We start from the raw sequence: 27,454 nt of genomic DNA, 5'->3' as shown, positions 1-27,454 counted from the left end.
TCAGACAAAACTGAAGGAAAGGCTGAGGGAGATACAGACGTGTATGACCGCTACTTATGATGCTCAATACAGTGAAGCAAAACAACATGAAGACTGCTCAGAGGAGCTGTGTTGAGATCATTTATTAAAAAGGCTGCAACATTTTAGTTCTAAAATTATCAAATGCAAAAGAAAACTTCACACAATAACAAATCTACAAATCTCTTTACATCTTTTTTCAGTTTTTTTTTCTTTTTTTTGGGAAAAAGGTTAAAGGCTTAGCTTCACTTTAATAGATCATAATAAAAACAAGGCAAAGAATACAAAAACTTACAAAACTTCATTAGCTATGTGCATGCATTAGGCCTAAGGAAGAAAAGTTGTTCTCAGGTTCATTTTAAAAACAACCTACATGAAGTAGTGTTTCAGTCTGACGCCTCAGTGTGGATTTAAAAATCAATCATGAGGATTAGAGTTCTGTACAAAAGGAAAAACCTACAGTGACTCAAAGCTGCCAAAACAAAGAATGACTTCAGAAGCGTCTGAAGCCACTCACTGGAGACCAGGGTGTGAACTATGGTATACGCATATATTCTAAGGCAAAAGTCCACCAGTGCTACGGGAGTGAGTGTTAGCACGCCCCCTGGTGTCCAAGGCTCATCATAAGTGACTGAAATATCATACTATATGCTACATGAGTGCATGAAGGGAACATGAGGTCTGGAAGAGGATCTGCATTATGATTGGAATGAAATGTTTTGGCACACATTCACTTTGAAACCATTCTGGTTTTGCATCCTTTTTCTGACACACGTTACACTTCAACATAAAAATAGGCAACTGGTTTCCCACGTCCTCATTCTGATGAAAAGCGAGGAGGACAGGCACCTTTGCTGGTATATGGACAGCATTTTGTTGTTTTTTTAATGCAATGTAAACAAATAAACATTAAAAAGGCCCCTTGATTTTTTTAGAATAAAAACATTGCAAGACACAAGACAGCAAAGACTTAGTTCACCCTGAAACATTAACATGAATGAATGAAGAAAAGCTAATACAGCCCAGTTAGCACAATCTCACTTGCATAATGCTAACAGACCCTCACCAACTTTTTCTTCTTTATCAGCAACATCAGCATTTTTGGGTGAACCGTTTCAACACATTCAAGAGAGAGATCCAAAGATCAAGGCAAAACCTTTTCTCAAAGAATAAAGGATATGCTTTCACATGAGCCCTTGCAATCTGGGTCCCTATTTACATACATTTAGGAGGAAATGATATGGAGAGAAAGGCTGATTGTAAATAAGCAATAACCTCTCTGTGCAGAGACGTGTAGTGGTCCAGTTCTTTTCTCAAAATTCCAGTAGTGTCGACAAGGTTAATGATTTGTACTGAGGTCTCTGAAGCAGCCGTCACCTGATACTTGCAATCGGACAGCCAGCATGGAGCAATGTTAGTGTTTATGTCACCTGAATCACAAGTGGATTCCACTAGTTGCATATCAGAGATTTCCATTATATTAGGACGATAGTGTTCACATATGACTGCACTGTATGGACAGTTTTAGCACGACTCGGCTCAGTCCATTCAGTTTTGGTTCTTGCTCAGCATGGAATGAAGCCCACCCCAAGCTTATACCATGACATCTGTGATTTAAGCATGTAAGTTAATATATATTAGCCTTAATAATGTGCTTTGTTTCACTATATGCCTGAAAGCTAACTGAATTATTCCTTGAGTTAACGCTGCAGAGTTAGTAGCTGTTTTCTCATGATGTTCTTAAAGGGGAATTTCTATTATTTTCAAAACTTGAGCATAATTAGATGGTTAAAATGTAAACAAAGTAATTCAGAGTGCTTTAATGTGAAACACTCTGTTTTAGGAAAACGCAGCGAGCCAGAATTGTTCACAATGGTGGTGATAGGAACCAGACGTCTGAGGAGTTTAATGGTCTGAGACATGGTTTTATGATAGATTTACTCTATCATAAAAAAATTAAGGACCCAGTCAGTCATGGCAGTACATGTAGGGCAAAATAGTTCCAAAATGGAAAATTCTTTTCAAAATAGAAAATTCCTCCCACCCCCACTAGTTTTAGCACTATTTTACCATAATAAACACTACAATCAGAAGACACATGTTCAATGGTTTTGAATATTGAATAAATTAGCCGTATTACTGCATTAGCATTGCAACCCCTGGTTCCTATCAACACCCCTGTTAAGATATCTGAATCTAAATTTCTCTTCAAAGAACCGTCTTGCATCAAACCACTCTGAATTACTATGTTTACATCTCAACTGAATTAGGCAGAATTTTTGAAAAACTGGTGGAATTTCCCTTTAATCGATCCATGCCAAGCTGGTGGTCACTCTTGCTCCATGCTTTTACAGTTGCTGTATTTGATAGTGGTCACATATGTTATAAAAGAGGAAATTCCTCCCCCATCAAAGAAACATCGTTCGGGTTTCCATGAAATCTCTCAGTCAACTTCTACAGAAAAGTGACCGTTGTTACAGCTCTGACCAAACATCTTCCTGGGCGAGGACTCTTTCGTAAAACTGATTTATGTAAACCGTCACTTCTCCACTGTAGTCTTAAAGGGCTTCAGCACTGCGCAGTTTCACTTCCTTTTACACAAACACAAAGGTTTTGACTGTTATCTGAAAGAGACATATAAGGTGTTCCAGAGCAGTGATGTGGCCCTCCAGAACTGGAGCCAGAAGACACTGACACAAACTGTACACACAGTGTAGCACTGCCTGCCTGCAGCTGTAGGAATTATGTAGAGGTGGGAATGCCAACAGTCTTTTCAGTCAGAAATGTAGAAAGAACCATTCAGTTCAAAACAGTCTCTGAGGGATGGGCATTCACTTAGTATAAAAACAGGCCAATGGAAAGCCTCAATGATAAAAAATAGAATAAAAAAAGAAGTGGTTCTCTCCCTCTCGCCAGCTCTATACCAACAATCCCTCTTTTTCCCATTCTCCTCCTGTTCTCTATTTCTGTCATTTTTACCTCTCCCTACACTGACGTTTCAGACTGCAGCCTCATGACGAATTTGTGGCTCTTGGGGTCGATGAACTCCTCTCCCAGGTTAAGGAAGGGCAGGGCAGTAACTGTAACGACCAGAGCGAAATCAAGCCGACGAAGCGAGAACACAAGGCCCTGACGCAGCGCTGACGTCACGGGCTCCTCGCTCACCAGGGTCCACTGGCGACCCCTGCCGTTCTCCCTCTGGTACTGCATGGTCGGGCCAGGGGTCAGGTACCGCTCCAAGAATGCCTTAAATCAGAAAGCATATCAATTAGCTCAAGACAGAAAATGTTATGGAACACATAAGAATATCAGATAAACACTGAGCATTAGTCCCTTTGCAAACAGCACTAGGATTGTATTAGTCTTTGGCTATTATAATCCATACAATGACACTTGCCTCTTCAGCCTCTACTACAGAAGAATAATACCGAAGTGTAAACCTTGAGTATCGACTGATACTACAGATGCACAGTCTGCATCGGCCAAGATCAGAATCGGCAGACATGATCAGCAATCAGCCAATTTATTGCTTGTATATGGTTAATCTTAGTTGGAATTTTATGTAAATAAAAACACTTAATTAATTTTTAATTTAAAGTAAATAAAAACACTTAATTTGATTGTTTATTTAAATAGATAACTGATTTTTATTGTACAAATCAAAAAGGCAAGTTTGGCCCAAAAAGAGTAAATAAATATTATTTATGCAGCAATGTTGACTAATAGAAAGTATGGAAATGTGCTAGTGTGCTTCCAGAATTTCTTTATGCCCACACATTTTTTATAAAATTAAAAATGATCAAAATAGGGAAAATAAAACAGTTGATTACAAGATTAGATCAGATTCACTCTTTCTTCCTCAGATATTTGATTGAGAATTGTCTGCTGATATCTGCCCAGTATCAATACTACCTCTATAGCCTTAAAGCAACAGTTCACAATTTACACAATTTTCTTTGTTTTCTTACCTATAAAAAGTAAGTTGCATAGCTAAAAACAGTGGAAGCAGGTGCCTTGAAGCCTGCAATTTGTCTGAACTTTTGTCCAGTTTCACAGTCAGATACCACATATGCAAGTCTACACAGCAACCCAGCGAGGTTTGTGGCCAGTTTGTGATGCAGTGTGCAAAATGCTAAGTGGTGGGAAATAAGCTTCAATTGCTGTTTCGCTACATTAGCCTCATGGCTCCACCACAAAAACAAAAAACAAGTATGTCTTGGCTGATTGACTATAACTACTGATAACTGTATGAATAAGACTTTTTGCTGTACTGTTGCTTTAAAAGGCTAAACGGGTTTAGTCCCTCACCTTGGGTGTCATGTTGTGAGTGATGCAGAACTGCAGATGAGCGATGATGCTCTCCATGCTGTGGTAGGGCTGCTGCCGTGTGGTGCGCAGGTACTTTTGCATGGCCCGGGCCATCGGAGCAAAGATGGCCTGAGCTGCTTCCCGTGGGTCCATGACCTCGCGTGGGTGTTTTGGAGATGTGGCCTGTTCGTCTTCCTGAAGACGCTTGATGTGCGTGAACGCCTCCTCCACCGCCACCACCAGTCTAGCAGGATGGAAGACAAGGGTCAGTCAAACAACCAGAACGAGTGCTTAATGTCTGGTAAAACGAAGGTTAAACAGGATTTGAAAGAATGAGGGGGAAAAAGGCAGAAGAATTTAATATCCATTTTAATAAAATGTTCTGGATTTAAGCAACATAACATAAAAGGGAATATCACACAAAGTCAAGTTCCATTGCTGTATTCAAATTAAACACAAAACTAAGAAACTCAACTTTTCTTCAAATGCTTATTTTTAATATCAAAATTTTTTTCTGCCAAAAAAATGCTTAGAGTAAAGTTAACTTTGTTGTTTCTTAGTAAACGGCAGTCAGCAGAATGATACAGGTATAGTGACAGGTTTGACCCACTGCTGTACACTTGTGACTTAAACTGTACTGGCATTCACCTGGCCTTGCGTTTGCGGATCCTGCGGTCCATCTCAGCCTCCTCGTAGTAGTACTCGTTATGGGAATTGTCCCGTCTGCGAGCGGCAGCTGCAATCATTGCCCGCGACTGGCCGGTTGAGTTGTTGGTGCTGTTCTCTGGGGATGAACAAAAGAAAAGAGTTCATAGGGAGAAAAGCTTAGGGAAAGAGTTCAGAAACTATATTAACAGTCTCGACAGTTCAGCTGCTCTGATTCTACTACAGTCGGGGCTACCATGTTGATTATGAGCTAAGAAACACAACAGTTGCCAGAAACAAACATTTGGACAAACATTTTGTCAGAAACAGACATCACTGCATATATATATGGATGGGAAAAAGCAACATTGTTAAACAGCAAGAAACCTGTGTCTTTAAGGGGCCATTTCACATAGTAAACTCAGACAATGCTGGCAGACACGTAAACAGGAATATAGATATATTAACTATTTAGAAATCTATTATAAATGTTTTTGTTTAGTCCAGTTTCTTAGACTAACTAAGAACTTAGCCAGTTTATTGTGGGCATGACTGTTTGTATTCATAAAAATCAGAGGTGACCTGGTCCAGTAAAGAGAGCAGTCCTTGCCTGAGTGTGAATAAGGAAGCAGACAGTAGCTTACCTTCACCCAGGGAGTAGACCTTGAAACCAGACATCTTTTTGGAGAGGATGGACTTGGGGAGGTTGAGCAGAGCAGGGTTATAAACAGGAAAGTCACTGTAGTATTGATCCAACACCCAAACTGCAGCTCGCTGGATACTATAGCATAAAACACAGCATACAGGAATCATCATCATCATCATCATCATCCTCCTCCTCCTCCTTATCATAAATTAGATGTGTCTAAGACTAGACTGTAATCTACATTCAATGGCATCATTTACATTCTCTTGCTGTTCTGGGACATTACTGTGGTATCAGTGACCTCTAGTGGAGAAACGTAGAGTTGCAGTTTCAACTACAAGTTAAAAAAAACTACTAGTGCAGGGATGGACATCTCTAGCCCTGGGGCAGCGGTGTCCAGCAGAGTTTGGTGATGGACCTGCTCAAAAACACCTGACTGAACTCATTTGTTAATGGCCAGGTTTAGTGGCTGTGTTTGAATAGAGGCCGGTAGTGGGTGAAACCACTTTACATTTACATTTATGGCTTTTGGCAGGCGCTCTTATTCAGAGCGACTTACAATTTGATCATTTTCACACAGGTAGACGAAGGTAGTGTTAGGAGTCTTGCCCAAGGACTCTTATTGGTATAGCGCAGGGTGCTCACCCAGGAAGGGGACTGAGCCCCAGTCTGCAGTGTAGAAGTCAGACGTGTTACCCACTACACTACACCAACCACAACCACATCCAGTCATAACATTACTTAACCCAAAATGGCAGAATTAAACTATCAACCACAACAGAAAGTGAATTCACATTGATGTATGAAAAGAACATAATGTGCAAATAAGCTCAGAGTAATGAACCAACTCTGAAACTCAGCAGATTAATGGATAAGTCCATTGATGTGTGCACTTGTAAGTGTGCCTACAGTATTTTACAACAATTTCCAATGCAGCACAGCCAGTTAGCTTTTAGATCTGAAAGATTCTATTTTATGACTGATATTTAAATCAAAAAGTTGCATCCTTATTTTTAGGTTTGTTGGCTAACAATTAGGACGGCACGGTGCCGCAGTGGGTAGCGCTGTCGCCTCACAGCAAGAAGGGCCTGGGTTCGATTCCTGGCCGGGCGAATAGGGTCCTTTATGTGTGAAGTTTGTATGTTCTCCCCGTGTCTGCGTCAGTTTCCTCCCACAGTCCGAAGACATGTCTGTTTGTCTGCCCTGTGATGGACTGGCGACCTGTCCCACCCAATGACAGCTGGGATAGGCTCCAGCAACACCCCCCAAGATCCAGAAAGATAGGCAGTTTAGAGAATAGTGTGTGTGGTTAACAATTAATTGCAGACTAATTATGGTAATTTATTGGTCAAATTTGCATCTCTAGCTTCTACAATGTTGAATGCTCTAACTGAAAATGGAAAGAACATTAAATCTTGGTACATTTTCAAGCATCAAACTGAGATACCTTTCTTTTCTAGCTCACCCTCTCAGACACAGACACATACCTAAGATGTCCTACGTTGTAGAAGCGGCTGGCTCCATCTGTGGTGCGAACCACCTTAAGGCAGAATGCCGGCCTGAGGTGCCTCACCTCCAGCAGCACCAGGGCCAGATACTGAATGAACAGCAAGGCATCGACCAGAGAAACCGCATATCCCACAATCCCCCTGTAGTCCTTCTCTCTGGGCTCCAGCACTCGCACTCCATAGAAGAGCCAGTAGGAGGCCACAAAGAGGAACACGAGCGCCATGAGGAGGCAGCGGAAGACAAAGAAGCGCGGGAGGGTGGCGCGAGGTGGCCGCAGGAACAGCGCCCAGGACGAGATAAGCAGGACCAGGAGCTTGAAGGCCAGAGACACATAAAGGCCCTCGCAGGGCGTCCCACATGGCTCCAACGAGTCCCGCCATAGCAGCTGCGGCAGCAGCAGGAAGGCCAGCGGTGTGAGCAGAGCAAAAAGGCCCAGAATGCCACTCAGTACAGGACCAGCAAACCGTCGGCACTCCAGAGGAGACGAGTCCTCCAGCTCTTTAGATGCTCGTGTCAGGTCCTCATTGGACACGCTATGCTCTGACGTGCCTGTCACCACTGTGGTGGTCTCACCCCAGTTATCATCCTATACAAAGAGAAAGAGAAGACACTATGACATTTTTGTTAAGCAGAGGACCAAAAATGTGATCAGAATTCCAACAATAAACTTGTTACACAGTTCAGATGATTACCTGCATGATATGTTTACAACAAACACAACCTCATCCTTGTCTGGCCGGCAACGAGCTTTTTCATATGCACTGATATTATCTACAATAGCCTAAAATATACTAGCTTCATCTAATGTTGCACTATAAATGTTTGTAGTGGCCTGCCATAATTATTTGTCAGGTGTTTTAGATAATCATCGAACATAACTTTCTTATTAGCCTGTAACACTAATGTTTAGAAGTCTACACTGCTACAGAAACAAGGACAGTCTATTTGATGTGAAGCACTGCTCTTATGAAACATTAAAATATGGAAGCCCCTTGTAGGAAAAACCTCAGCCTGTTAAATGCGAGAGAGTGAGTTACAAGACGGGTCTAGGATTTGCTTCACATTGCCTTTGTAACATAAAACTTCTCCTAATGGCATGTTTTTATAGAGCTTCATCTACTACTGGTTAAGGCCACTATACATAGGCTACCTTCGGGACTGTGGTCACCAAGTAAATACAAATAACAGGGATGCGCCAACATGGGAATCGTGGGCCGATGCCAAGATCTGATTTTTCAAAAACATCTGTTGATGCTGATAGTGATGCTGATGCATAAACAATTTGATGCATAAACTATCTGGATTAGCATCACAGGAAAATAACACTTGTTTCTGTTGGGTCGGAAATGCAGTAAACTGAATAAAATGCAGATATTTTAGCACAACAGCCCACCATCGCCTAAATGTTCTGCTCTTCCAAAGCCACCAAATATTGGTTTGAAGAATTGGCCAAATCACTGTGTATTGTTCAGATCACTGTGTTCACTGCCCAGATGTTCTGCTTTATTTACAAAAGTACTTACATACAGCATAACTGCTTTATGCTTTAAATAATGAACATCTGCCCAAGTGGGATCTTTTCAATGTTTAAATCAGAACTCCTGCAATATATAAAAACATTAAACATTTACTGCTTAATAAAGTGCACAAGTGAAAGTGCTCTAGCAGTGCAGTGAACAATAGCACATACTTAACAGCATGCAGACAATGAAAGGTGTTAAATTTAATGCTCTTTTTTTTAGACGGATTTACTGCCATCTGAAACCTGGCAGTAGGCAGACGACCTACTATGAGAAGAAACCTTGAACCGAAACCAAAAAATTAACAGGAATAAAGAAGGTTTTGTCTGAAAGCAGAACAGAAAATTCCAGCCAACATCAGCTGGGAAAAGGTATGAGGTGTACTTACTCTGTCGTCTCCGCGTGTGGACTCTGTGTCCAGCAGGGGCTCACCAGGAGCCTGAATAGTGACTGATTTGTCCCCTCTGCTGTCTCTGCTCTTAGAGCGGTGCCTGTCTCTCCGATCCCTGTAATATATATAGAATGTTTCAATACTTGTTCACAAAACATAAAAATGGATCATCACAAGCTTGTAAAAAAAGCAGGTGAAGAGTCAACTGCACCCATTATGGATTAATAGGATTGACAATTGATACCACTTATAACAACACTCAGTAAAGTACATAAAACCTGATTTTTGTCCAAAATAAAACTTCCAGGTTATTTTCAAGCACAGAAGTCCAAACTGTCTAGATTTTCACTACTGAATAAATTAGCTCCTCCAGTCACATTAGTAGTGGGCAGTATGGCCACAAATCTATATCACGGTATAATTAAAATTCTGACAGTTTCGGCATATCACAGTATACTGTAAGTTAAGAGTGGCTTGGTATATAAGAACCATTTTTGACAACCAAAGTAAACGTGAAATATTTTTATTGTGCAAATTCAAAACTGAACAATATGTAGATTTACCAACACTAATCCAGCAACAGCACTAAATCTTCTAAATTTCTACCAACACTAAAGTTAGTTCCTTATTTGCTATCTTTCCGTTCAGATTTTCCGCACAACCGTAGAGCAGCAGTTACACTCTGGCAACTGTACAAGTGCCTGAATGTAACCGCTGCACCATTTAAGGTGGAATGAGATATTCAAACAAAAAGCAGGCAAACAAGAAGGCACCTTTAGTCTTGCAGAAGAGACTCTGACTGTCAGACCCTGCTTGACTTTGGGAGATATTACAGTTGTTCACACTTCAGCTACAGCTGTCCTACAGCTAGTTTCACGCGCAAGACCCTGAGACCACAACGCTGTGTGATGCAGTTGACTGAAGCGACTTCTCAGGCGTTACAACAATATCGCCCTGATGTCTGTATTAGACTAAGGCTAACCCCAAAAGTGCAGCCATGCCTTCATGTGCGCCGACTTGAAAACAAAACTTGTTACTCCAAATGCAGTAGATAAGACAGTGGGAGGTGACGGAAGGTCTGTTGCATTTTCATTAAAAACATGACAAACACCTTTGACTCAGCTACTCAGGTAAGCAAGATCATGTTAGCATGGTTTGCAATGTTTGAACATTACAATAAAGACCACCTGACCAAACGTTATCTGTGCTTATTTGTAGCATAACAATTGCGACAAAACACGCACCTGAGGAATAATTTCATTCTGGATACCAGTTGAACCAGTACACCACCACTACTATTCCTCATGTGTATTTAGTGTATCTTTAAACATAACCTTGAACCGTAGCCAATATTAAATCAAAGTTTGAGATTTATGATGCTCTGAATTTCTTCCTAAGGATTCATAAATCATTTTGAGGTCAGAGATTTACCCTTCCAACTATCACAAAAGAGCACATGGAGGCCCCAAATGTTAGCACTTGTGTTTGTTTGATCTGATATGTGAAGACGTACAATTAACAAGACAGACAGCCCACCCGTAACATTTTCACAAATGGGAAGAATGTCAGTGTACTGTCTGTGTACGCACCTGTGCTTGCGAGAGCTTCGGGAATGGGAGGATTTGTAGGAATAGCCCGAGTATTGCGACTCGTTGTCCATGTCTGGGGCCGGTGGGCGGGGTTTGTGGACCCCAGCTCCACCCCTGGGGCGTTCTGTTGCTCTGCCCAGTTGAGTTTTGCGCTCGGAGATGGATTTAGAAGAGAGAGCCAGCGGCAGCTTCAGCAGCTCAACTTTACTCCTGAGAGAATCTATTTTGGAGGCTGACGAGAGGAAGGAGGGAGGACTAACCTGCAGAGAAGAAAACGTAGTTTAGCTGATGCTCCTGCTCAGAGTGACAAAGTTAATTTAGAATTGTAAACAAAGTCGTTCAGAGAGGTTTGATCTGAAAAGCTGCTCTTCAAGATGAAACTTACACAGTCAGAACTGTTCACAGTGGTAGTGAAAGGAACCGGACATCCAAAGACAACAGTTATTACACTAAATGATTATGAATGTGCTGCCTTATGTCTGAGACATAGTTTCACAATAGTTATGAGAAAGTTTTGGCCTAAAATACATTTAGTTAATTAAATTTTCATAGTGAAGAGTTATTCAGGATATTGGGGAAAAAAAGTCACCAATGATAAACAGTTTTGAAATAACATCTATCAACATTACATGTAAAAACTCAGAAGACACATAGGTTGGGTGGTAAATTAAACAGCTATATTTGTATAAACATTGTGACAACTGGCTTCCATCACCATCACTGTACAGAAATAAGAATCTGTAAGTTTCTCTACAATGAACCATTTCACAACAAACCAGTCCAACTCTCAATGACTGAATTATGCACACATTTCAGAAGAGTCCGAATGCAAAAAAGCAGGTAATTAATTAAGACGTTTCAATTTTTCCCATTGTGTGTCTGGTGTTCACAAGAAAAGAAAAAATTTAATTTAAAGGGTCATGAAAACAACACGCTTAAAGATCATTTACTGTTAAAAAATGATCACAAGTCTCAAGTCAAGTCACAATAAATTTTACACAAGGCTGGGGGAATTTTATCACAATACAATAATATTAGACATGTTTTTTGATGCATAATATCACAATATTTTGTTTTTTGATTGGATTTAAACAGGCAAAAATGCTTCAGCAGTGCTTTGTTTAAAAATATAGAAACTAGAAATACAAAAGATATTCATTCAATTTCATATACTGCACTAAATCCAATTAAACACCCAATTATGCTCTCTTAGTAATGAAAAACACAGCTGATCAGTCTCTCAGTACTGATTATACCCACAAAATAACCAGAAAAGCTTATTGTTACACAAAACGATGTAATTTATCATGACGATGATTAGAAATATAGTTATATGCGACCTAATTAGAATATCAGCTTCAGGAAGGCATCAAATTAACTAACTTTGACCAAAACTAGACTCAGCGCTGATAAACTCTCAGAATCAGTGCTCCACCAGTCACTCAGAAGGTCTCATCATTCAAACCCACACAAACGCATTCCCCAGCTATCCCTCCTCATCTCCGAGGTGACCAAGCTTGGCTGTTGCCATAGGAATGAATAGGCGGGTACAGGAGCTGTGAATGGCATGGGGGGCTGTGTTTCTATGGTTACGTGACCTTTAACCGTACAACCCTATTTCACAGATGAAGGCGAAAAAAAAAGTTGCAGTGAACTGTTTACCTGGGTGAGCGTGTGTGGCCCACCCAAAAATAACAGCAGCACTTCCGACCAGTCATTAGTGAAGCTGTTCTGCTTGACTGAGTGGAGCAAACGCAGACAGACTGGGGGTGGGGGGGTGAGATTGTGTGTGCGTCTTAATCCGATCAACTTAATGAAGAGCCACCACTCTCCTCACTTTCTATTTCTGTCTCTCTCTCCTCTTATTCCGCATCTATCTGTGCCGAACACCCCCTAATTGGTTTCATGTGAGAAGGACACGAGCTTTCCTGTTAAGAAAGACAAAAACACCACCCGACTCTTTCTGCTGCACCAGCGCGCGCATGTGTGTTTCTCACTCACGCATCTCGCCACACTTGTCAGGGGTTGTTTACAAAGCTGATAAGACAGTCAGGGACACCATTTGTCGAGGGCAGATTCACAACACGTGCCACCCATCAATCTGAAGGGGGCTCCTCCACACAGGCAACAGACACAGGAACGTGAGCAAAATACAGCAACGTTTCACCTCTGCCTGCCGTATCTGCAGCACACAGCATACAATAATCACAACGATAATTCAATTATTGAGTATTTAGTGAAAAATAAGGATGCACAATAATACTGGAATCATATCGTATCTAGGCCAGCCACAATTATCAAAAACACACACACTTAAGCTGATGGCAACTGTTTCACACTTGTAAGCTTTCACAATCATATTACATCACGACAAAGAGTGTGAATTTGGTACAGCTTCTTCCATTGACCAGAGTCAAACACATGTTATGTACTTTACTGATCCTACAACGTAAACAGTCACACTGGTGTTAATAAACAACATAACCACAAAAGTTCTAACCGACTGGTGCTATGCAGTAATGTTTGTTTACTTGAGCTTGAGCTGTGTCTCATCAGGTGGGAGCTTTCAGTATCAATCAATCTGTCCAGTTTGGGCTTGTACTACAAAACACATTTAAACTGTTAACAGCTATTATTTATATGGCAAATTAATTGTCAGGCCTACCAGTGTCGGCAGATAATCACTTGTAAGAAAGGTCGACATTAAATAGATTTTTAGATTTGAAAGATATTTTAAAATAGGATTTGGCTTATTTAATTTACTCTGGAGGAGCAGAACATTCAGGCAGCAAATGTTTACATCTTACTGCATATGTAACCCCAAGAAATAAATGGTACATTTCCACAACGGCCATGTATCAGCAGAGGCAGATAGGCACAAGTAAAAAGACTGGATTTGGCATCGGCCCACAATTCCCATAAAAGACCTGACTATCAGCTGACTGGAGCTCATGAGCCAACACACCTGCTCACTGACTTCAATTATAAGTGTGGCTATAAGTTCTTTAAAATAAAAAGTAGAGGGAAATTACTGTCCATGGTAATCTGTATGCTATAGACATGGCAGATAAACTAGGATGAAAAACACTGGAGAATTCCTTTTATGCACTGACAAGAGGACGACATTAAGAACAGTCGAATACAACAGAATCAAAAAGTACCGAGAATAATTAAAACATTTAAAAACCTCCAAGAAACAAACAGACGCTGCCCCTGATTTCAGGCTGTACAGTTCATGTTCTAACACCACATTCAGGCATTTAAACATGCACTGCATGTTCAAATTTCACATACAGATTCAAATCCAGCCTACACTCAGCTCCTCTACCAACTGTGAAAAAGACAAGACGACTTTTTTTGGATAAAAAGGCAAGAAGCGCTGCAGAACTGAACATGGATGGCGAGTTAGGCGTGGCAGGTTTCATTTATGAACCAAGATGCCGCTCCCAGGTGTGCATTACAGTGGGGCTATTGTGTTACCCTTTATTCTGAGTCTCCTCTGACCCATTTAGCCCAAACAGCACAATTGAACTTGATGCTCAGTCAGTCAGACACACAGAAACGTCGGAACTTCCCAAAGGAAAAATGTTTGTTAAACGGAAATTCCATCATTTTATCAAATCCTCTGCATAATTAAACTGTTGAAGCGTCGGAGAAACTTTGCAGCTTGGATTTCTTTAAAATGGCGATATAAACCAGGGTTTGCAATGTCTACAGCACAAATATAACCATTTTATTTACTATTCAAAATTAACAATGTGCCGTCTGAGTTTTTATATGTAATGTTAATAATGACAAAATGGTGGTAAATCTATAAAACATGTGGACGGTTCTCAGTTTCTCTACAATGGAGCATTTCATATCAAACCTAAGGAGCTCAACTTAAGCGCTTAATTGTAAGTTCTGGAGACGAATGAGTAAAGCGTGAGATCTCCTGCACTGACAGACTGCTGAAAGATTCCTGGGATGTGTAAGAGAGCTAAAGACGAAAATGAGACTTTACACTTTTCTTATGCAATTTGTTTTTTTCTAAATAAGAGTAAACAATTAAGCCTTTTGTGAGACAATATTTTGATCAAAGAAAGAAAATCCTAGGGCTGAAAATCTCCAGAGATAAGTTTGAGAAACAGGATTTTCAATCTTTTTGCATAATAAAATCCATTTAAATGTTATTCAGAGCAGCGTTAGGTTAAATATGTCATTCTACTTAAACTTACTGGGTCAGAATTGTTAAAAATGGTGGCATTCGAAAAATAAACATCGGACGCATTTAATGCCTCTAGAAGATAAACTACATACACAACACTAAATTATTATATGACATGATTGCAAATATATTGCCTGATGCCTAAGACGATATTTCTGAGATGAAGTATGGGCCTGAAACGTAATTTTTAACAAATATTTACGGTGGAGATAATGCAAGTCACCATTGCCACCATTGTAAAGAAATCAGTAAATTTCTCTACAGTGAACCATTTCACATCTAACTACTCTGAACGACTGTTTACATCTCAGTGATTGATATATGCAGAAATTTTGGGAAAAAGGTTCCCTTAAAAGTCCCCTCACACTTAATTTGAACAGGACCATGTCTAGAACTCATCAGAATTGATTCTATCCTTCAGCTCTGAAACCTGCCTTGAAATGATGTGTGGACACAAAACGCGTGGGGTTAAAGAGTATTTTACTAAGTTTTTGTTTGCTGATGGACAGTGACCATTGTGTGGGAGGGCAAGGCCTACAGGCCTCGGGGTAGGAGCAGGCGCGTATAGCGGGGGCGACACCGGGACACCCCCGCCACCTACGCAAAGAGAGGCCGAGGCTTTGAGGCCTTCTCTGGAAGTATGAGGACTAGCCTCAACTCGACACAGTGACCCAAATCTCCGCATAATCTGCATCAAAGTGGGACGCACGAGAATTAGAAATGGTGGAAAAACGTTTTTGAAGTGGAAGTTCGCCTAAATACCCAACAAAGACCAGCCACATTCACGTCCAGGCACTTTTAACAACCAGCGACAACACAAAAGTGGCAACTCTGACTCCACGGTACAGGTTTACGCTGGGCTTCTTAACGGAATCGTCCGTTCCACCTTAAATGGTGCAGCGTTGTAACAACCAGTAACACAAAAGTGGCTCTCTCACTCCAGTGTAAAGGTTTATGCTGACTTCTTAAACGCATCGTCCGATCCACCTTAAATTGTGCAGCATTTTAACAAACAGCAACAACACAAAAGTGGCAGCTCTCACTCCACCCCACAGGTTTAAGCTGGCTTCTTATTCGAACTGTTCGTTCCACCTTAAATGGCGCAGCAGCAACGTTTCTGCGGCACCATTTAAGGTGGAACGGACAATTCTGGTTACAAGCTAACTTAAGTTCGAGCAACTGAAGACAAGACTCGGTTTAAACCCATTTCCGAAACAGATTAGGTTAATATACTGAGTGGAAAAGTGTTTTGTTTTAATTGGGGGCAAATATTACAGCTTTAAACCTGCACAAAGGACTATACTTCTAAGTAATAAAGCATAAACAAGGCAGAAGTTGAGTCGAAGATCTTATTTTCTTGGTTGAAACTGCTTTGCGATTCAAAAGCAGTTGGAGGAAGAAGAATGAATGATCTTCACATTGTTTTAACGGTTCTCTGCATGCATTTCTCTGTATACTAGCTAACGATCCTATCCATCAAAAGAGACTGATAAATAATTACTGCGGGCTGGAAAGACAATGCAACACAACAAAAGAAAAGAGAGTAAAGAAAAGAAGAAAAGGAGCAAAAAATAGGAAGAATAGGCGCTTCGGTTGGGGGTGAAACCACCATTTAGAGACTCACCTTTCTTCGATAGCCGCTCTGATGGCCTCGCAGCAGCACAAAGAGAATCCAGGAGCTGCGGGTTTGTTTTGTTTTCTTCTCCTCTGTTTAGACAAACTGTGGATCCGTCGTGATATCTGGCAGCAAAAAGGCAGCTCGGCTTAAAGGAAAACGCCAAAACGATGCTTAAAAAAGGCGAAGTGTGCTAAGATGAGGGTGGTGTGAGACCCATGAGCCCTGTCTGCAGCTCCTCCAGTGCGCCGAGAGCCCCGCTGAGTGTGTGAATACTTTCATTCATCACTCAGGAGCAGCTCGGCCGGGAAAACAGCCAAACCGAAGGGCCTTCGATATCATGGAGAGCGCGTAAAAACAGATTTAAAAAAGGCTCGCTTTGCTTTCCGCCAAGTTAACACGGTTTCACCCGAATATCTCCTTTATCCTCTTCTCTTTCACACCACAGAGCAGCTCCACCCCCACCCCTCTCAACAAAACACCATTTTAAAAGCAAAGTCCTCCTCTGTTTTTTTCTTCTTCTTTTTTTCTATCTGCTCTTCTGCATCGTCCCTCAAATCAAACCAAACCAAACCGAATCAGCTCCAGTCCAGTTTCTCTTCTCTTCTGCCCGGGGGTGGGGGGCGGTTAGTTATTCACAGAGACGCACATTTCCGTCTCCTTCATTCAAACTCCGGGCTGCTACGCTTTCTACGGCTCTCCTCCCTCCCCCATGTTCCTGGGGGTCGCCCCGCCTTCCTACTCCTCCCTGCTCCTGCTCCTGCCTGCTCCGCTCACCACCACCATCACCCACCCCTCCCCAAACTCTTCCTTCTTCTCCTCGTTCTTCACTGCAGGGCTCCTGGAGCTGCTCTGTAGCAGGGCTGCTCGATTATGACAAAATCAGAATCACGATAATTTTGGTCAGTGTTGAGATCACGGTTATTTAACACGATTACTCACTGACTTTGGAAACATGCATTTATTAAACTTAGAAAAAAACTGTCATCCGTCCTCTAAGCTGCCTATCCTTCTAGGTCACGGAGGGTGCCCTATCCCAGCGTTCATCAGGCAGGAAACACCCTGGACAGGTCACCAGTCCATCATAGGGCAGACACACAGACCCACACATTCACACACACACTCACCTGGGGCAATCTCCAGTTGGACTGCATGTCTTTGGACTGTAGGAGGAAACCGGAGCACCCGGAGGAAACCCATGCAGACACAGGGAGAACATGCAGACTCCACACAGAAAGAACCCTGTTGCCCAGCCAGGGAGCTGAACCCAGACCTTCTTGCTTTAAGGTAACAGCGCTAAGAAAGCTGTCACAGAATCAATATTTTTCATAAGGTTTTACCTTACAAATCGTATTATTTATATATTTTATTTAGGAAACATACCAGTCCAATTATGACACCTGCAACATGTTCCAAAACAGCTGGGACAGGAGCATGTTTCCTCCTGTGTTTCATCACATTCGCTTTTAACAGCGCTTAATAATTGTTTGGGACCTGAAGACACCGATTTATTCAGTTTGATTTTTTTTTCCATTTCGAATTCCTCCAGTACACAAGTCTTCAGCTGCACCACCATGCAGGGCTTTCTTTGTGATATTTTGCTCTTCATAATCCACCACGCATTTTCATTAACTATGGGAACATCATTCAATTATTGAACTATTAAAAAAATAAAAAAATTAAATTAAAAAACTGAATTTAGACGATTAAACAAATTGGTCGTATTGCCTTGTGGTGCCGACACTACCGTGTAACAAATCTTGCACAGTATTTGTTGCTAGTTGGACTCCTGACTCTTCTTGTTGATCAGAGGTTCTTTTCCTGTCATCTCGGGTAGTGCTGAACTAAACATGCCACAGCCTGGCTGAGAGTGAGTGTGGGCTTTCAGGGAGGGATGAAAGCTCACCGCTGTGAAGGAAAGGGGCGCGCTAGATTTAACACAAGACAAAATGAGGGCACCGTTGCGAAATGGAATGTGGCACAATAATGATTTTATCTCAATTATCTTGTTTTCATAGTCATTGAAAGCCAAAATCATAATAAAATAAAAATAAAATTTGATAATAATCGTCCAGCCCTGCTCTATATTGCATATTTAGTGCTCTCCGCCCATTTAAACCTCACATAGGCTCTGTCAGTGAGCTGATGAGCAGAGGTACAGGCACAGGTACACACACAGCCTGAAGGCTGCGCTTCCCAGTCTTGTTACTGAAACTCTGTGGGAGGTTTTATGGTTTCCCTGCTCAAACACGCCCATTGTAAAACGTTAGTTGCCGTTCTGGCATCTGGTTGGCTGATACACGTTAGAAGTCGGTGTAAACACAACCTCAGAACAATCGAATTCTGCACTGATTTGACAAAATGTTTGCGGAATTCAGCTGTTGAGACATAAACAGAGTAATTGTAGAGACACGTGTAACTTGTTGGCTGATAATGGTGAAATAGTGGTAAATCTGAAAAATAGATATAAAAAGTTTCCTCTGGGTACCATTTTGCCTTTCAGAGCCCACCTGTACCTTAAATAAAGCATTTAAGGCCAAACGCTTCGCTCAGATCCATCATAAAAGAATGAATGAATAACTTCAGGCAGTGTATTCATAACCAATATTTTTCTATTATGTAGCTTTTAGGAGCATCTACCTCTTCAGACGTCTGGTTCCTATCACCACCACTGTGAACATTTCTGACTCTGTAAGTTTCTCTAGAATGGAGCATTTCACATTTTTGAAACGTCAATGCAATTCTTCATCAATGTGACGAGGTATTATTGTCCCAAAAATAGTTTCGCCACAAAGCTCTTTAAATTGGCCATGGGGTGGGGGGGGTGTGTTTCTCAAAGCAGGATTTCTCAGTAAGAGGGATAAATTACGTTGAGGATTGTCTGATAGGAATGTTCTTTAGCTCTTCTACTATTGGACACTTTTTTGGGGCCTACATTATTAGGCTATCCGAGAAATCCTGAAAATTTACAGCTCTCAGGAAAGAGGTGGGTTTTTATAGTGAGGTGTTTAACAGGGAGACCACTAAGAAGAGCATTAACAAACTTAACGTCCATATCTAATTTTTTTACTTTCCTGTGTTCCTGATGTTTTCTACATTCACTCTTCAATAAGATGGTTCTTCAGGGATTCTTTAGTAAAGAAAATGGTTCTATACAGAACCGTGAACACTCAGAGAACTCTTTAAATGATTAAAGCGTTCTAAGATAGATAGATAGATAGATAGATAGATACTTCATTGATCCCGAAGAAAATTTAGCATGGAAATCTTTGCATGGTGAAATTGTTCTTCAGACTGATGGAGAATGTACTGTAGATGGTTCTATATAGAATCTTTTTGAAAAGGGTTCTAGATAGCACCAAAAAGGGTTTTGTTATTGTTACAAGCCAAAGGACTCTTTCTTGGTACTATATAGAAGCCTTTTTTGCTAAGAGTGCACCTGAGCACAAATCTGAATAAATCTTTCAAATCTATCAAACCATATGGCTTAAAAGTTTAATGACTTTTCATATTCAGTCTGAACTTTTCATATTCAGTCAGTTTACTGGCCTTTGACCAAACAATTGAAAAGCCAAATTTGCAAACAAACAAATAAACATCTAAATGGGAGATGTTGATTTAAGGTGTAAGTATATAGCATTTCATCCCTTTAGAGCACTGTTTCCCAACCTGGTCTTCAGGGACCCCCTGACGGTCCACATTTTTCATCCTTATGTGTTGTAAGTCAGGTTAGGGGGGCCCTGAGGACCAGGTTGGGAACCACTACTTTAGAGCAATCAGAGCAAGTGCTTTGGCATTTCTCCTTATCGTACTGAATTTAGTTGTTGGACATGAACAGGTTAAATAAGGTACAATGTTAAAGTCAATGTAAAATCAGTACACGCTTTCTTCCCTACAGTTTTCTATTTTGAGTGAAACGCAGTATCTGGGAGGGTCTTGGAGCTGGTTCAGTGTTTTCTCTCGACGATAGGTGAATGTGGAGGGAGGAGGGAGGTGAAACATGATGTTATTAGTTAATATAATTTTTTCTCTGCCTGCTTACAGGGTGACGTAATCAAAACTTGTTTTAGAGGTGGCGAATGCTGCTATGCTTTGATCAAAGATTAAGAGAAAACATTAAATTAGTCTTTTAGACAGGATGATATGATGAATTGTGCTTAATATGAGTAGGAACATAAACTAACATGATAAAAACAAGTCACTTTTGGCTCTGTGCTAGTCCTGCCCTCTAGGCCTGAGTTCTCACAGTGGAGTCTAGTAGATGCTGAAGTAAAGAGCTGCAGCAGTAGCCTAAGGCAGTATTGCCCAATTCCAGTCTTCGAATAACCTACTGCACATGTTAAGTGTTTCACCACCCTAATACACACTATTCAGCTCATCAGCTCATTTTTGAGCCTTTCATGAGGTTAAAGTGGGTGTGTCAGAGCAGAGAAGAGCTACAGTGTGCAGAGTCCACGAGCAGGATCTGGAAGCACTGCTTTAGGCTGCTACTTCTGCAGGCTTTCATTTGAACTGAATTTGGTGTTAGAAGAGGGAAAGTATTCAGCCTGGCATTCGTGCTCCAGGACCTGAGTTTGATACCTTTGGACTAAAGTTCACTCTAACTTGCTCCTTTATCTGCTGCCTACAGAGAGATGGGCAGAATACTTTGAAAATCACACTGAATGCCAAATAAATGTATTCAGTCACACAAAACATCAAAAAGCAACACATTCAGAATACATTTAAACTATGTCTTGATGGGGGGAAACACGTATCATTTGAATGATTGCCGTCTGTCTCATGAACTCCGAAATACTCTTGCTCTGGACATGAGGCTGTCTGTGCGTGTTTTAAAGAAGTGTCTAAGACTTTATACTAAGACTAATACCTTTTTTAAACATGGGCTAATTCACTGAATATTAAATTGTTTTTTCTTGTTTTCTTAACAGGTACAAGAGTCAGTTCTATGTTTTATGAGTGTAGCATTAAAAATGTAATTAAGTGTTAATGATTAGTCATGATAGAACAGATCAGGTGATGTAACTCTGCTGAACTCATACAAACTCATCTTCAGTAAGACAGTTTAAACGTTGCCTAATTTTAATCATCACTGTAGCTAATGTATAATGATTGTTAGCTAGTCCTTGAAACTTCAGTGAACAACTTAAGTCTTCATAATGAGTATCTAAATTAGTTTAGCATATTTTAAAATATATAAATCATTTAAAATATAAATAACTTTTTTGTACAACTTAATATAAATGCTCAGATTACTATTATCCAATGACAAAAAACTGACGCCACAGAGATTTTGGGGAATTAAATCCCAGGAATGCAGTGATTCATGTGAAATTTCTGAATTAATTGGAGAACAGCCATTCAGTAAATGTGTCATCAGATTTGGCCCCATCATGTGGTCAGGAGGGAAGACCTCCAGGGGCTTCTCCACCCACCTTCAAATTCTTCTACTTCATTTCTGCATTCTGAATATGTACTCCAAATATTGTTTATTATACATGACTAGCTAAACTGTGTTGTGGTTAATCAGCTGCAAGAGGTCGAGACAATTGATTAGAAATCATGGAATTATCTGAAAGGTCAGTGCCACAGGGATTTAAGGCAGTGATCACTGCAACACAGGGATCTTTAAACAGTTCTTTTTTTAATGTCACAAAACAAATGAGTCTTTAACATGAGTTTACAATTTCCTTCTGTGCAGCTAACAATCTTGGCATTTTAAAAAGAGGGAGAGAAAATAATTTACACATTTTTTTCCCATATCTACAAAAATAAAATCAAAGAAGTAACTAGAGCTTTACATAAAATGAACATATAAAACAAGGGTGCCATGTCTATATTACATGAGTGAACAAGATTGAGAATAATAACAATAATAATAACAATAATAATAAAAAAAGATAAAGATGTATATGCAGACAGTAGTTTGCACGAGCTCCGGTTTCTCTCAGTTTTGCTATCTTTCATTGTGCATTTGTAGTTTTTTAGAAAAAGTATAAACAAGTGTGGAGATGGAAAGATGGTGGGAAAGAAGACAACAGTGAAAGAGTGAAACTAAAGAGTAGAGAACAGGACTGAAAAAAGGTAGGAAGATGGAAAAGGGTGTAGAGATTAAAGCTAAAGAGAGAAATAGGGTCTACATTTCTCCACCTGAGTTACACAGTAGTTACATACAAACGTTCAACCAAAAATCCAGTCAGAGCAGGAACTCTCAGCAGTTCCACACGGACTGGAGAACCGTACGGACTTGTACAGTGGAGGTCCATTCTTCCTTCTCCCTTTGTTGGGGTTTATAAGTTAAATACTAGTGAAATATGCTCTCCTAATCTAGCGTTAGACTGTTCAGATGCTCCGAGTAGAAGCTGATCTTTTCACGCTGATCTTAAACCAGCTCCATCTGCTTGAACCTTAACGTCAGCCATTAAAGGGGAAATTCATTGTGTTTTCAAAACTTCTACATAATTAAAGAGTTTAGAAGTCCTGCAGAGTGATTTGACATGAAATGCTCCATTACGGAAACTTGTTCACAGTGGTGGTGATAGGAACCAGACGTCTGATGCGTTTAATGTCTCTAAAAGCTCCGAAAGACATGACATAAAATGGTTATGAATGCAATGACTGATTTCTGAGACATTGTTTTATGATAGTTTTGAGACAGTCTGCCAAAAACATATTTCCTATAGTGAAGGGGGTACATGTAGGGCGTTGTTAGGCAAAATAGTCCCAATTTTTTTTTTTTTAATTTACCTCTATTTTACTATTATTAACATTTTATAAAAAACTCAGATGTGTAGGTTCAATGGTGGTTTTGGATAGTGAGTTAAATCTGTCTCTAAAATCTCAAAATAAATATTTGTGCTGTAGACATTGAAACTCCTGGTTCCTATCGCCACTTAAAAGAAATCTGACTTACATATTAACACTTGAATTATGCAGACATTTAGAAAAAATCCCCTTTAAAGGAATCCTTCAGAATTTCCCCACCGAATCTGCTAAATTGGTAGCAGGTGGTCGATTTCCACAGAAAATGATGATGCATTTCCCTTATGTTGTATTTTCAAAGAGCTTAAAATGTGGACTTGAAAGTCACATAATAGATGCCAATGGCAAGATGCTGAAAAACCTTCCCATAAGCTCCTATTATATTATCATATACCTATTTCTGTTCTTTTCTAACTACAGAAAAACTGCTGTCTGTGGTAACCGACCATATGCTAAAGACGCAGCACATGGAGAGGCTGAACGAAAACAGTAAAACTGATCTAAAACCAGTATAAAGGAGCCACTCCCAACATCTTTACAGATCGAAGTACAAATCCCTTCATGTGTCTTAAACGCCTGCAGCGGCATCACTGAGCAATGGCAAAGAGGTGAGGGACAAACTTCACAGTATTTACACCACACAGAACGTGTCTCATCACAGGTAATAGGACATGATATTAGACAACACATTTCATAAATAGGTTCCTTTTTTCTCTCTCGATGTTCACAGGAGTCAGTCTGGAACAGGGCTGAACCATACAGCAATACAGTAGTGAGCAGTGCAGTAGTGTTGCCATGAAGCATTGCTAGGGCAACCCCAGTGACCCCTGCCTTAACCATTGTGCGTAAAGAGACAGAGCCGAACTGGTTTCACTTCCACAGAACGCATAAAGAAAACCCATCAGAAACTTAGCTAGTCCTTCATCCCTCTTTTCCCCTTTTCCTCGCATAGTGTTTATTTATGAAATAATAGCTACAACATAAACTTATGATACTAATGCATCATCCTTACTTGGGGCCCATGTCTCTTGCAGGGGTCCCAGTGCAAAAGAACCTGAATTTCTTTTTCAGACGTCATCCATCCACTCACACTGTAAGGCGACCGGTGGTGGAGACCGCCATCTTGGCTCCTGAACCAAAGTGGCACCAGTTGGGTTCCCAGTTCATCACTGATGAGGTGAAAGCAAGGAGTATTGATATACAGTGGGTAAAGTGCTGGGGGGTTCCTTCAAAGGGCAGAGTCATTTCCTCAGCTGAACCTTTTCAATCTATCATTTTAGTCCCATTTCTTTTTCCTTTTATCATTCCTTAATAATTATTTTAACACGCTTTAACATCACTTTCTGTGTTCCAACTTTAACTTCATTTGTTTTCTTTAAAACATTTCAGAACCTTACACTTCGTCTCTTCTGAATTTATACCTCTCATTTTCCACCTTCATTCTTCCAGTTCATTTTTTCCCCTGCTCTTTTCTTCCCTTCTCTTATCCGTACGTGTGCTGAAGATTCGTCTGTCCTGTCTCTCATTTCCTGGTTGGAGACAACACAAACGACACACAATTTTTCCTGGGTTCTCTTCCCAGGAGCAAGGCATGCTGGGATTCTACGAAGGGGCTACACAGAATGTAAGAGATGGCAGGAAGGCCAGTCCCTTAGCATGGGTGTTTGTGTGAGTGTGCACTGTTTAAGTCCTTCAGTGTGTCTAGTGTAATGTCAAAATCCTGTAGAATGGATCTCAGGGTGAACTGGTTCTGCTGGGCCTCCTTCTATGCCTAGAGAGTCAGAGAGAGAGTCAGAGAGAGAGTCAGAGAGAGAGTTAGAGAGAGAGAGAGAGAGAGAGAGAGAGAGAGAGAGAGAGAGAGAGAGAGAGAGGAGAGAGAGGAGAGAGAGAGAGAACAGCAAGATGATATACATGAAAGCTGAAATATATACACTACCTTTCAAAAGTTTGGAAAAACATAACTTATACAGTGCCATTTTAAATGTTGTAAACTAGACACCAAAATGTAAACTGAAGTGATGACATGTTAAAAAAAACCTTACCAAATAAAGAGCAGTGTAATTATTACACTTATTATTATAAGTGTAATTATCTAGGTGTAGTAATTTGTCATGAAATTACTACAAATAGCTATTTGAGCAGCATTTCAAATATGAGGCATTCTGGATATTAATTTTATTGTGAGTTCATTCTCTATCTATGCTGTTTAACTTTCTCAATTATTATGGAATCATCTAGAGTTCCCTATGAATTGATAGGTATATAAAATATTATTATGATTTTAATTTTATTCATGCATCTGCAACATTTTTTATATTACTGAAAACAGTGTTTCCAAAGAGTGTAGATGCCAACTGAGTCACTTCTGTTGAACATTAATAATTCTTTAAAAGTTTCAGCATCAGCTTTTAAAAATCTTTAGAATGATTAATAATAAATTTGTTGACCTTAGACCTACTCACCATCACCTGTCCCTCTGTCCATGGATGGCGTTCTGTTGATAGAGGGAGTCCTGTGGATGAGGTCATCTAAGCCTTGACTGACAGTGGACTTTCTTGTGGTCCTCAGCAGTCTGTAATAGTCTGCTTCAATCACCTGTCAGACAGAAACAAGCAAAATGAATAAGAACCTGAGGGAACGACATTTTGGCACCGTTCTATACTTGCAGCTGTACAAGAAAATTTCGGGAACCCAGCTCCAGCTGTGGAAGCCTATGGGTTTTTTGTGCCATATCTTACTTTATAATCACCAAAATGTAAAGGAAAATTATTAGACTATTCCTTTAAAGTCCATTCAGACAAATCTACAGCATGTGTGTTTACTACATCTGTGGTTACCCGAAGCTGGTGTAACTTGTCCATCATCTCCTTAATTGTTTGAAAAATCTCATCCACGTTCTTTATCACATGTCGCTGTCTGCAGGCCCGTGATTGGCTGAGCCCTGTCTCATGACTCAGTGTCTCTGGATGTGATTCGTCATTCGGTGACCGGCAAGGCGTCTCCTGCTCTTCATCCTCTTGCTCTGAAGACAATGATGTCACTTCCTGTGATTGACTGGCAGCCTCTGGAGCGCTCAGCTCTTTGACCTCATCTGTGCTGCTCTCTTCTGTAAGAGCACCCATCTGGTCTTTGGGCATCACTAAGTAGAACATGTTCCCTAGAAACAGAAACAGCCACACAAATGTAAAACAAAAAGCACAATACCATGCAAACCCAAGAATCTGTACTAAACAAGGTAAATATACTCAGTATATGGAATGTAATAGGTATGTAATCATCATAGTGTTTTTTTATCAAAAGATTCTTCCAGTTAGGCCTGTGCCGGTAACAGTCCTCTTATTCTGGTAACTGTGTCGCAAATAACCACAAAAATTGGGTGAACTGGATTTTGACATCGACTTTGGGACTTACATTTGATTTACATTTCATTTTTCTCTCTCCTAAAAGGTTCTTTTACATGTACAGCAATAACATGGAACTATAACAACAACAAAAATAAAGCACTTTTTCATCCAGTAATTTTGTCACGGCTCCTAACAGTGGAAACGAGAAAACACAGTAATAGTGTGTTTTATAGTGTTTTGAAGCTTATTCATTGTTAAACAAAATAAAACGATACTACACTGACATCTATAACTTAGGACACGAACCTGCAATTAATCCATTAATAAGCAATGGAACTGCAGAAGTACCACAAACTTCTTGATGTGCACCAGGCGCTTTCAGTGCAGCTCAACAGCCGCATTTCTATTTCTCAGTTATGCTGAATACAATCAATGTGATATTAATGTAAGAGATCACATGTGTAAAAGTTCAGTTAGGTTTGCATGTGAAAATACTAGTTCATTGCTATGGTTTGCATGAAATGTCAAAAAAAAATTAAAGATTTTTTTAAAATCATTATCTTTAAGCACAGGCTTATTTCTTCCTTTTGAAAAAGTACTTTTTTTTAGCTCAAAATATGTTCAGAGTAATATGCTCAGAATGGACTGTTCTTTCATATCTGCAAGAATAACTATGAGCATGATATATCAATTATATGGAAAGTGGCTGAAGGAAACAAAAAATATATGAGAGACAAAGAAAGAGGTAGAAAGAGAATGTACTGTAAGGATCACCCAACAGAACTGCAGAATTGTCTCAAGTGGAAAGAAATGGTGTCACACAGCCGCTGTAGACCAGGGTACATTCCCTTCACTCTGTCATTTTAGTATGTGTGTTATTTTCAGACACACCTAGATTTT

General features: G+C 40.2%; 2 protein-coding genes across 4 annotated transcripts in view; both read right to left on the bottom strand.

Moving 5' to 3' along the window:
- Nucleotides 1–106: 106 nt before the first annotated feature.
- vangl2 (VANGL planar cell polarity protein 2) lies at nucleotides 107–17,187 on the bottom strand. 3 transcript variants are annotated; one of them, XM_036562136.1, is made up of 8 exons: nucleotides 16,458–17,187; nucleotides 10,627–10,886; nucleotides 9,035–9,152; nucleotides 7,105–7,712; nucleotides 5,616–5,752; nucleotides 4,975–5,110; nucleotides 4,327–4,570; nucleotides 107–3,264 (listed from the first exon to the last, which is right to left on the bottom strand). In XM_036562136.1, exons 2-8 carry the CDS (start codon nucleotides 10,695–10,697, stop codon nucleotides 3,004–3,006), a joined length of 1,575 nt encoding a protein of 524 aa, XP_036418029.1. In that variant the 5' UTR covers nucleotides 10,698–10,886; nucleotides 16,458–17,187; the 3' UTR covers nucleotides 107–3,003. The 3 variants fall into 3 exon arrangements, with proteins under 3 accessions (XP_036418029.1, XP_036418030.1, XP_036418031.1); XM_036562137.1 differs by lacking the exon at nucleotides 16,458–17,187 and adding an exon at nucleotides 15,772–15,916; XM_036562138.1 differs by lacking the exon at nucleotides 16,458–17,187 and adding an exon at nucleotides 12,289–12,394.
- Nucleotides 17,188–22,073: 4,886 nt separating this feature from the next.
- The window catches only part of arhgef11 (Rho guanine nucleotide exchange factor (GEF) 11), a 40,532-nt gene continuing 35,151 nt past the window's right edge, over nucleotides 22,074–27,454 (bottom strand). Inside the window, 3 exon segments of the mRNA XM_036562135.1 lie at nucleotides 22,074–24,981; nucleotides 25,673–25,805; nucleotides 26,048–26,367. Coding sequence (XP_036418028.1) covers nucleotides 24,923–24,981; nucleotides 25,673–25,805; nucleotides 26,048–26,367 — 512 coding nt within the window. The 3' untranslated portion in view covers nucleotides 22,074–24,922.

The sequence above is a fragment of the Colossoma macropomum genome, unplaced genomic scaffold, assembly GCF_904425465.1.
Source record: "Colossoma macropomum unplaced genomic scaffold, Colossoma_macropomum, whole genome shotgun sequence".
Taxonomy (NCBI): domain Eukaryota; kingdom Metazoa; phylum Chordata; class Actinopteri; order Characiformes; family Serrasalmidae; genus Colossoma; species Colossoma macropomum.
This window is presented reverse-complemented; position numbering and strand designations above follow the sequence as displayed.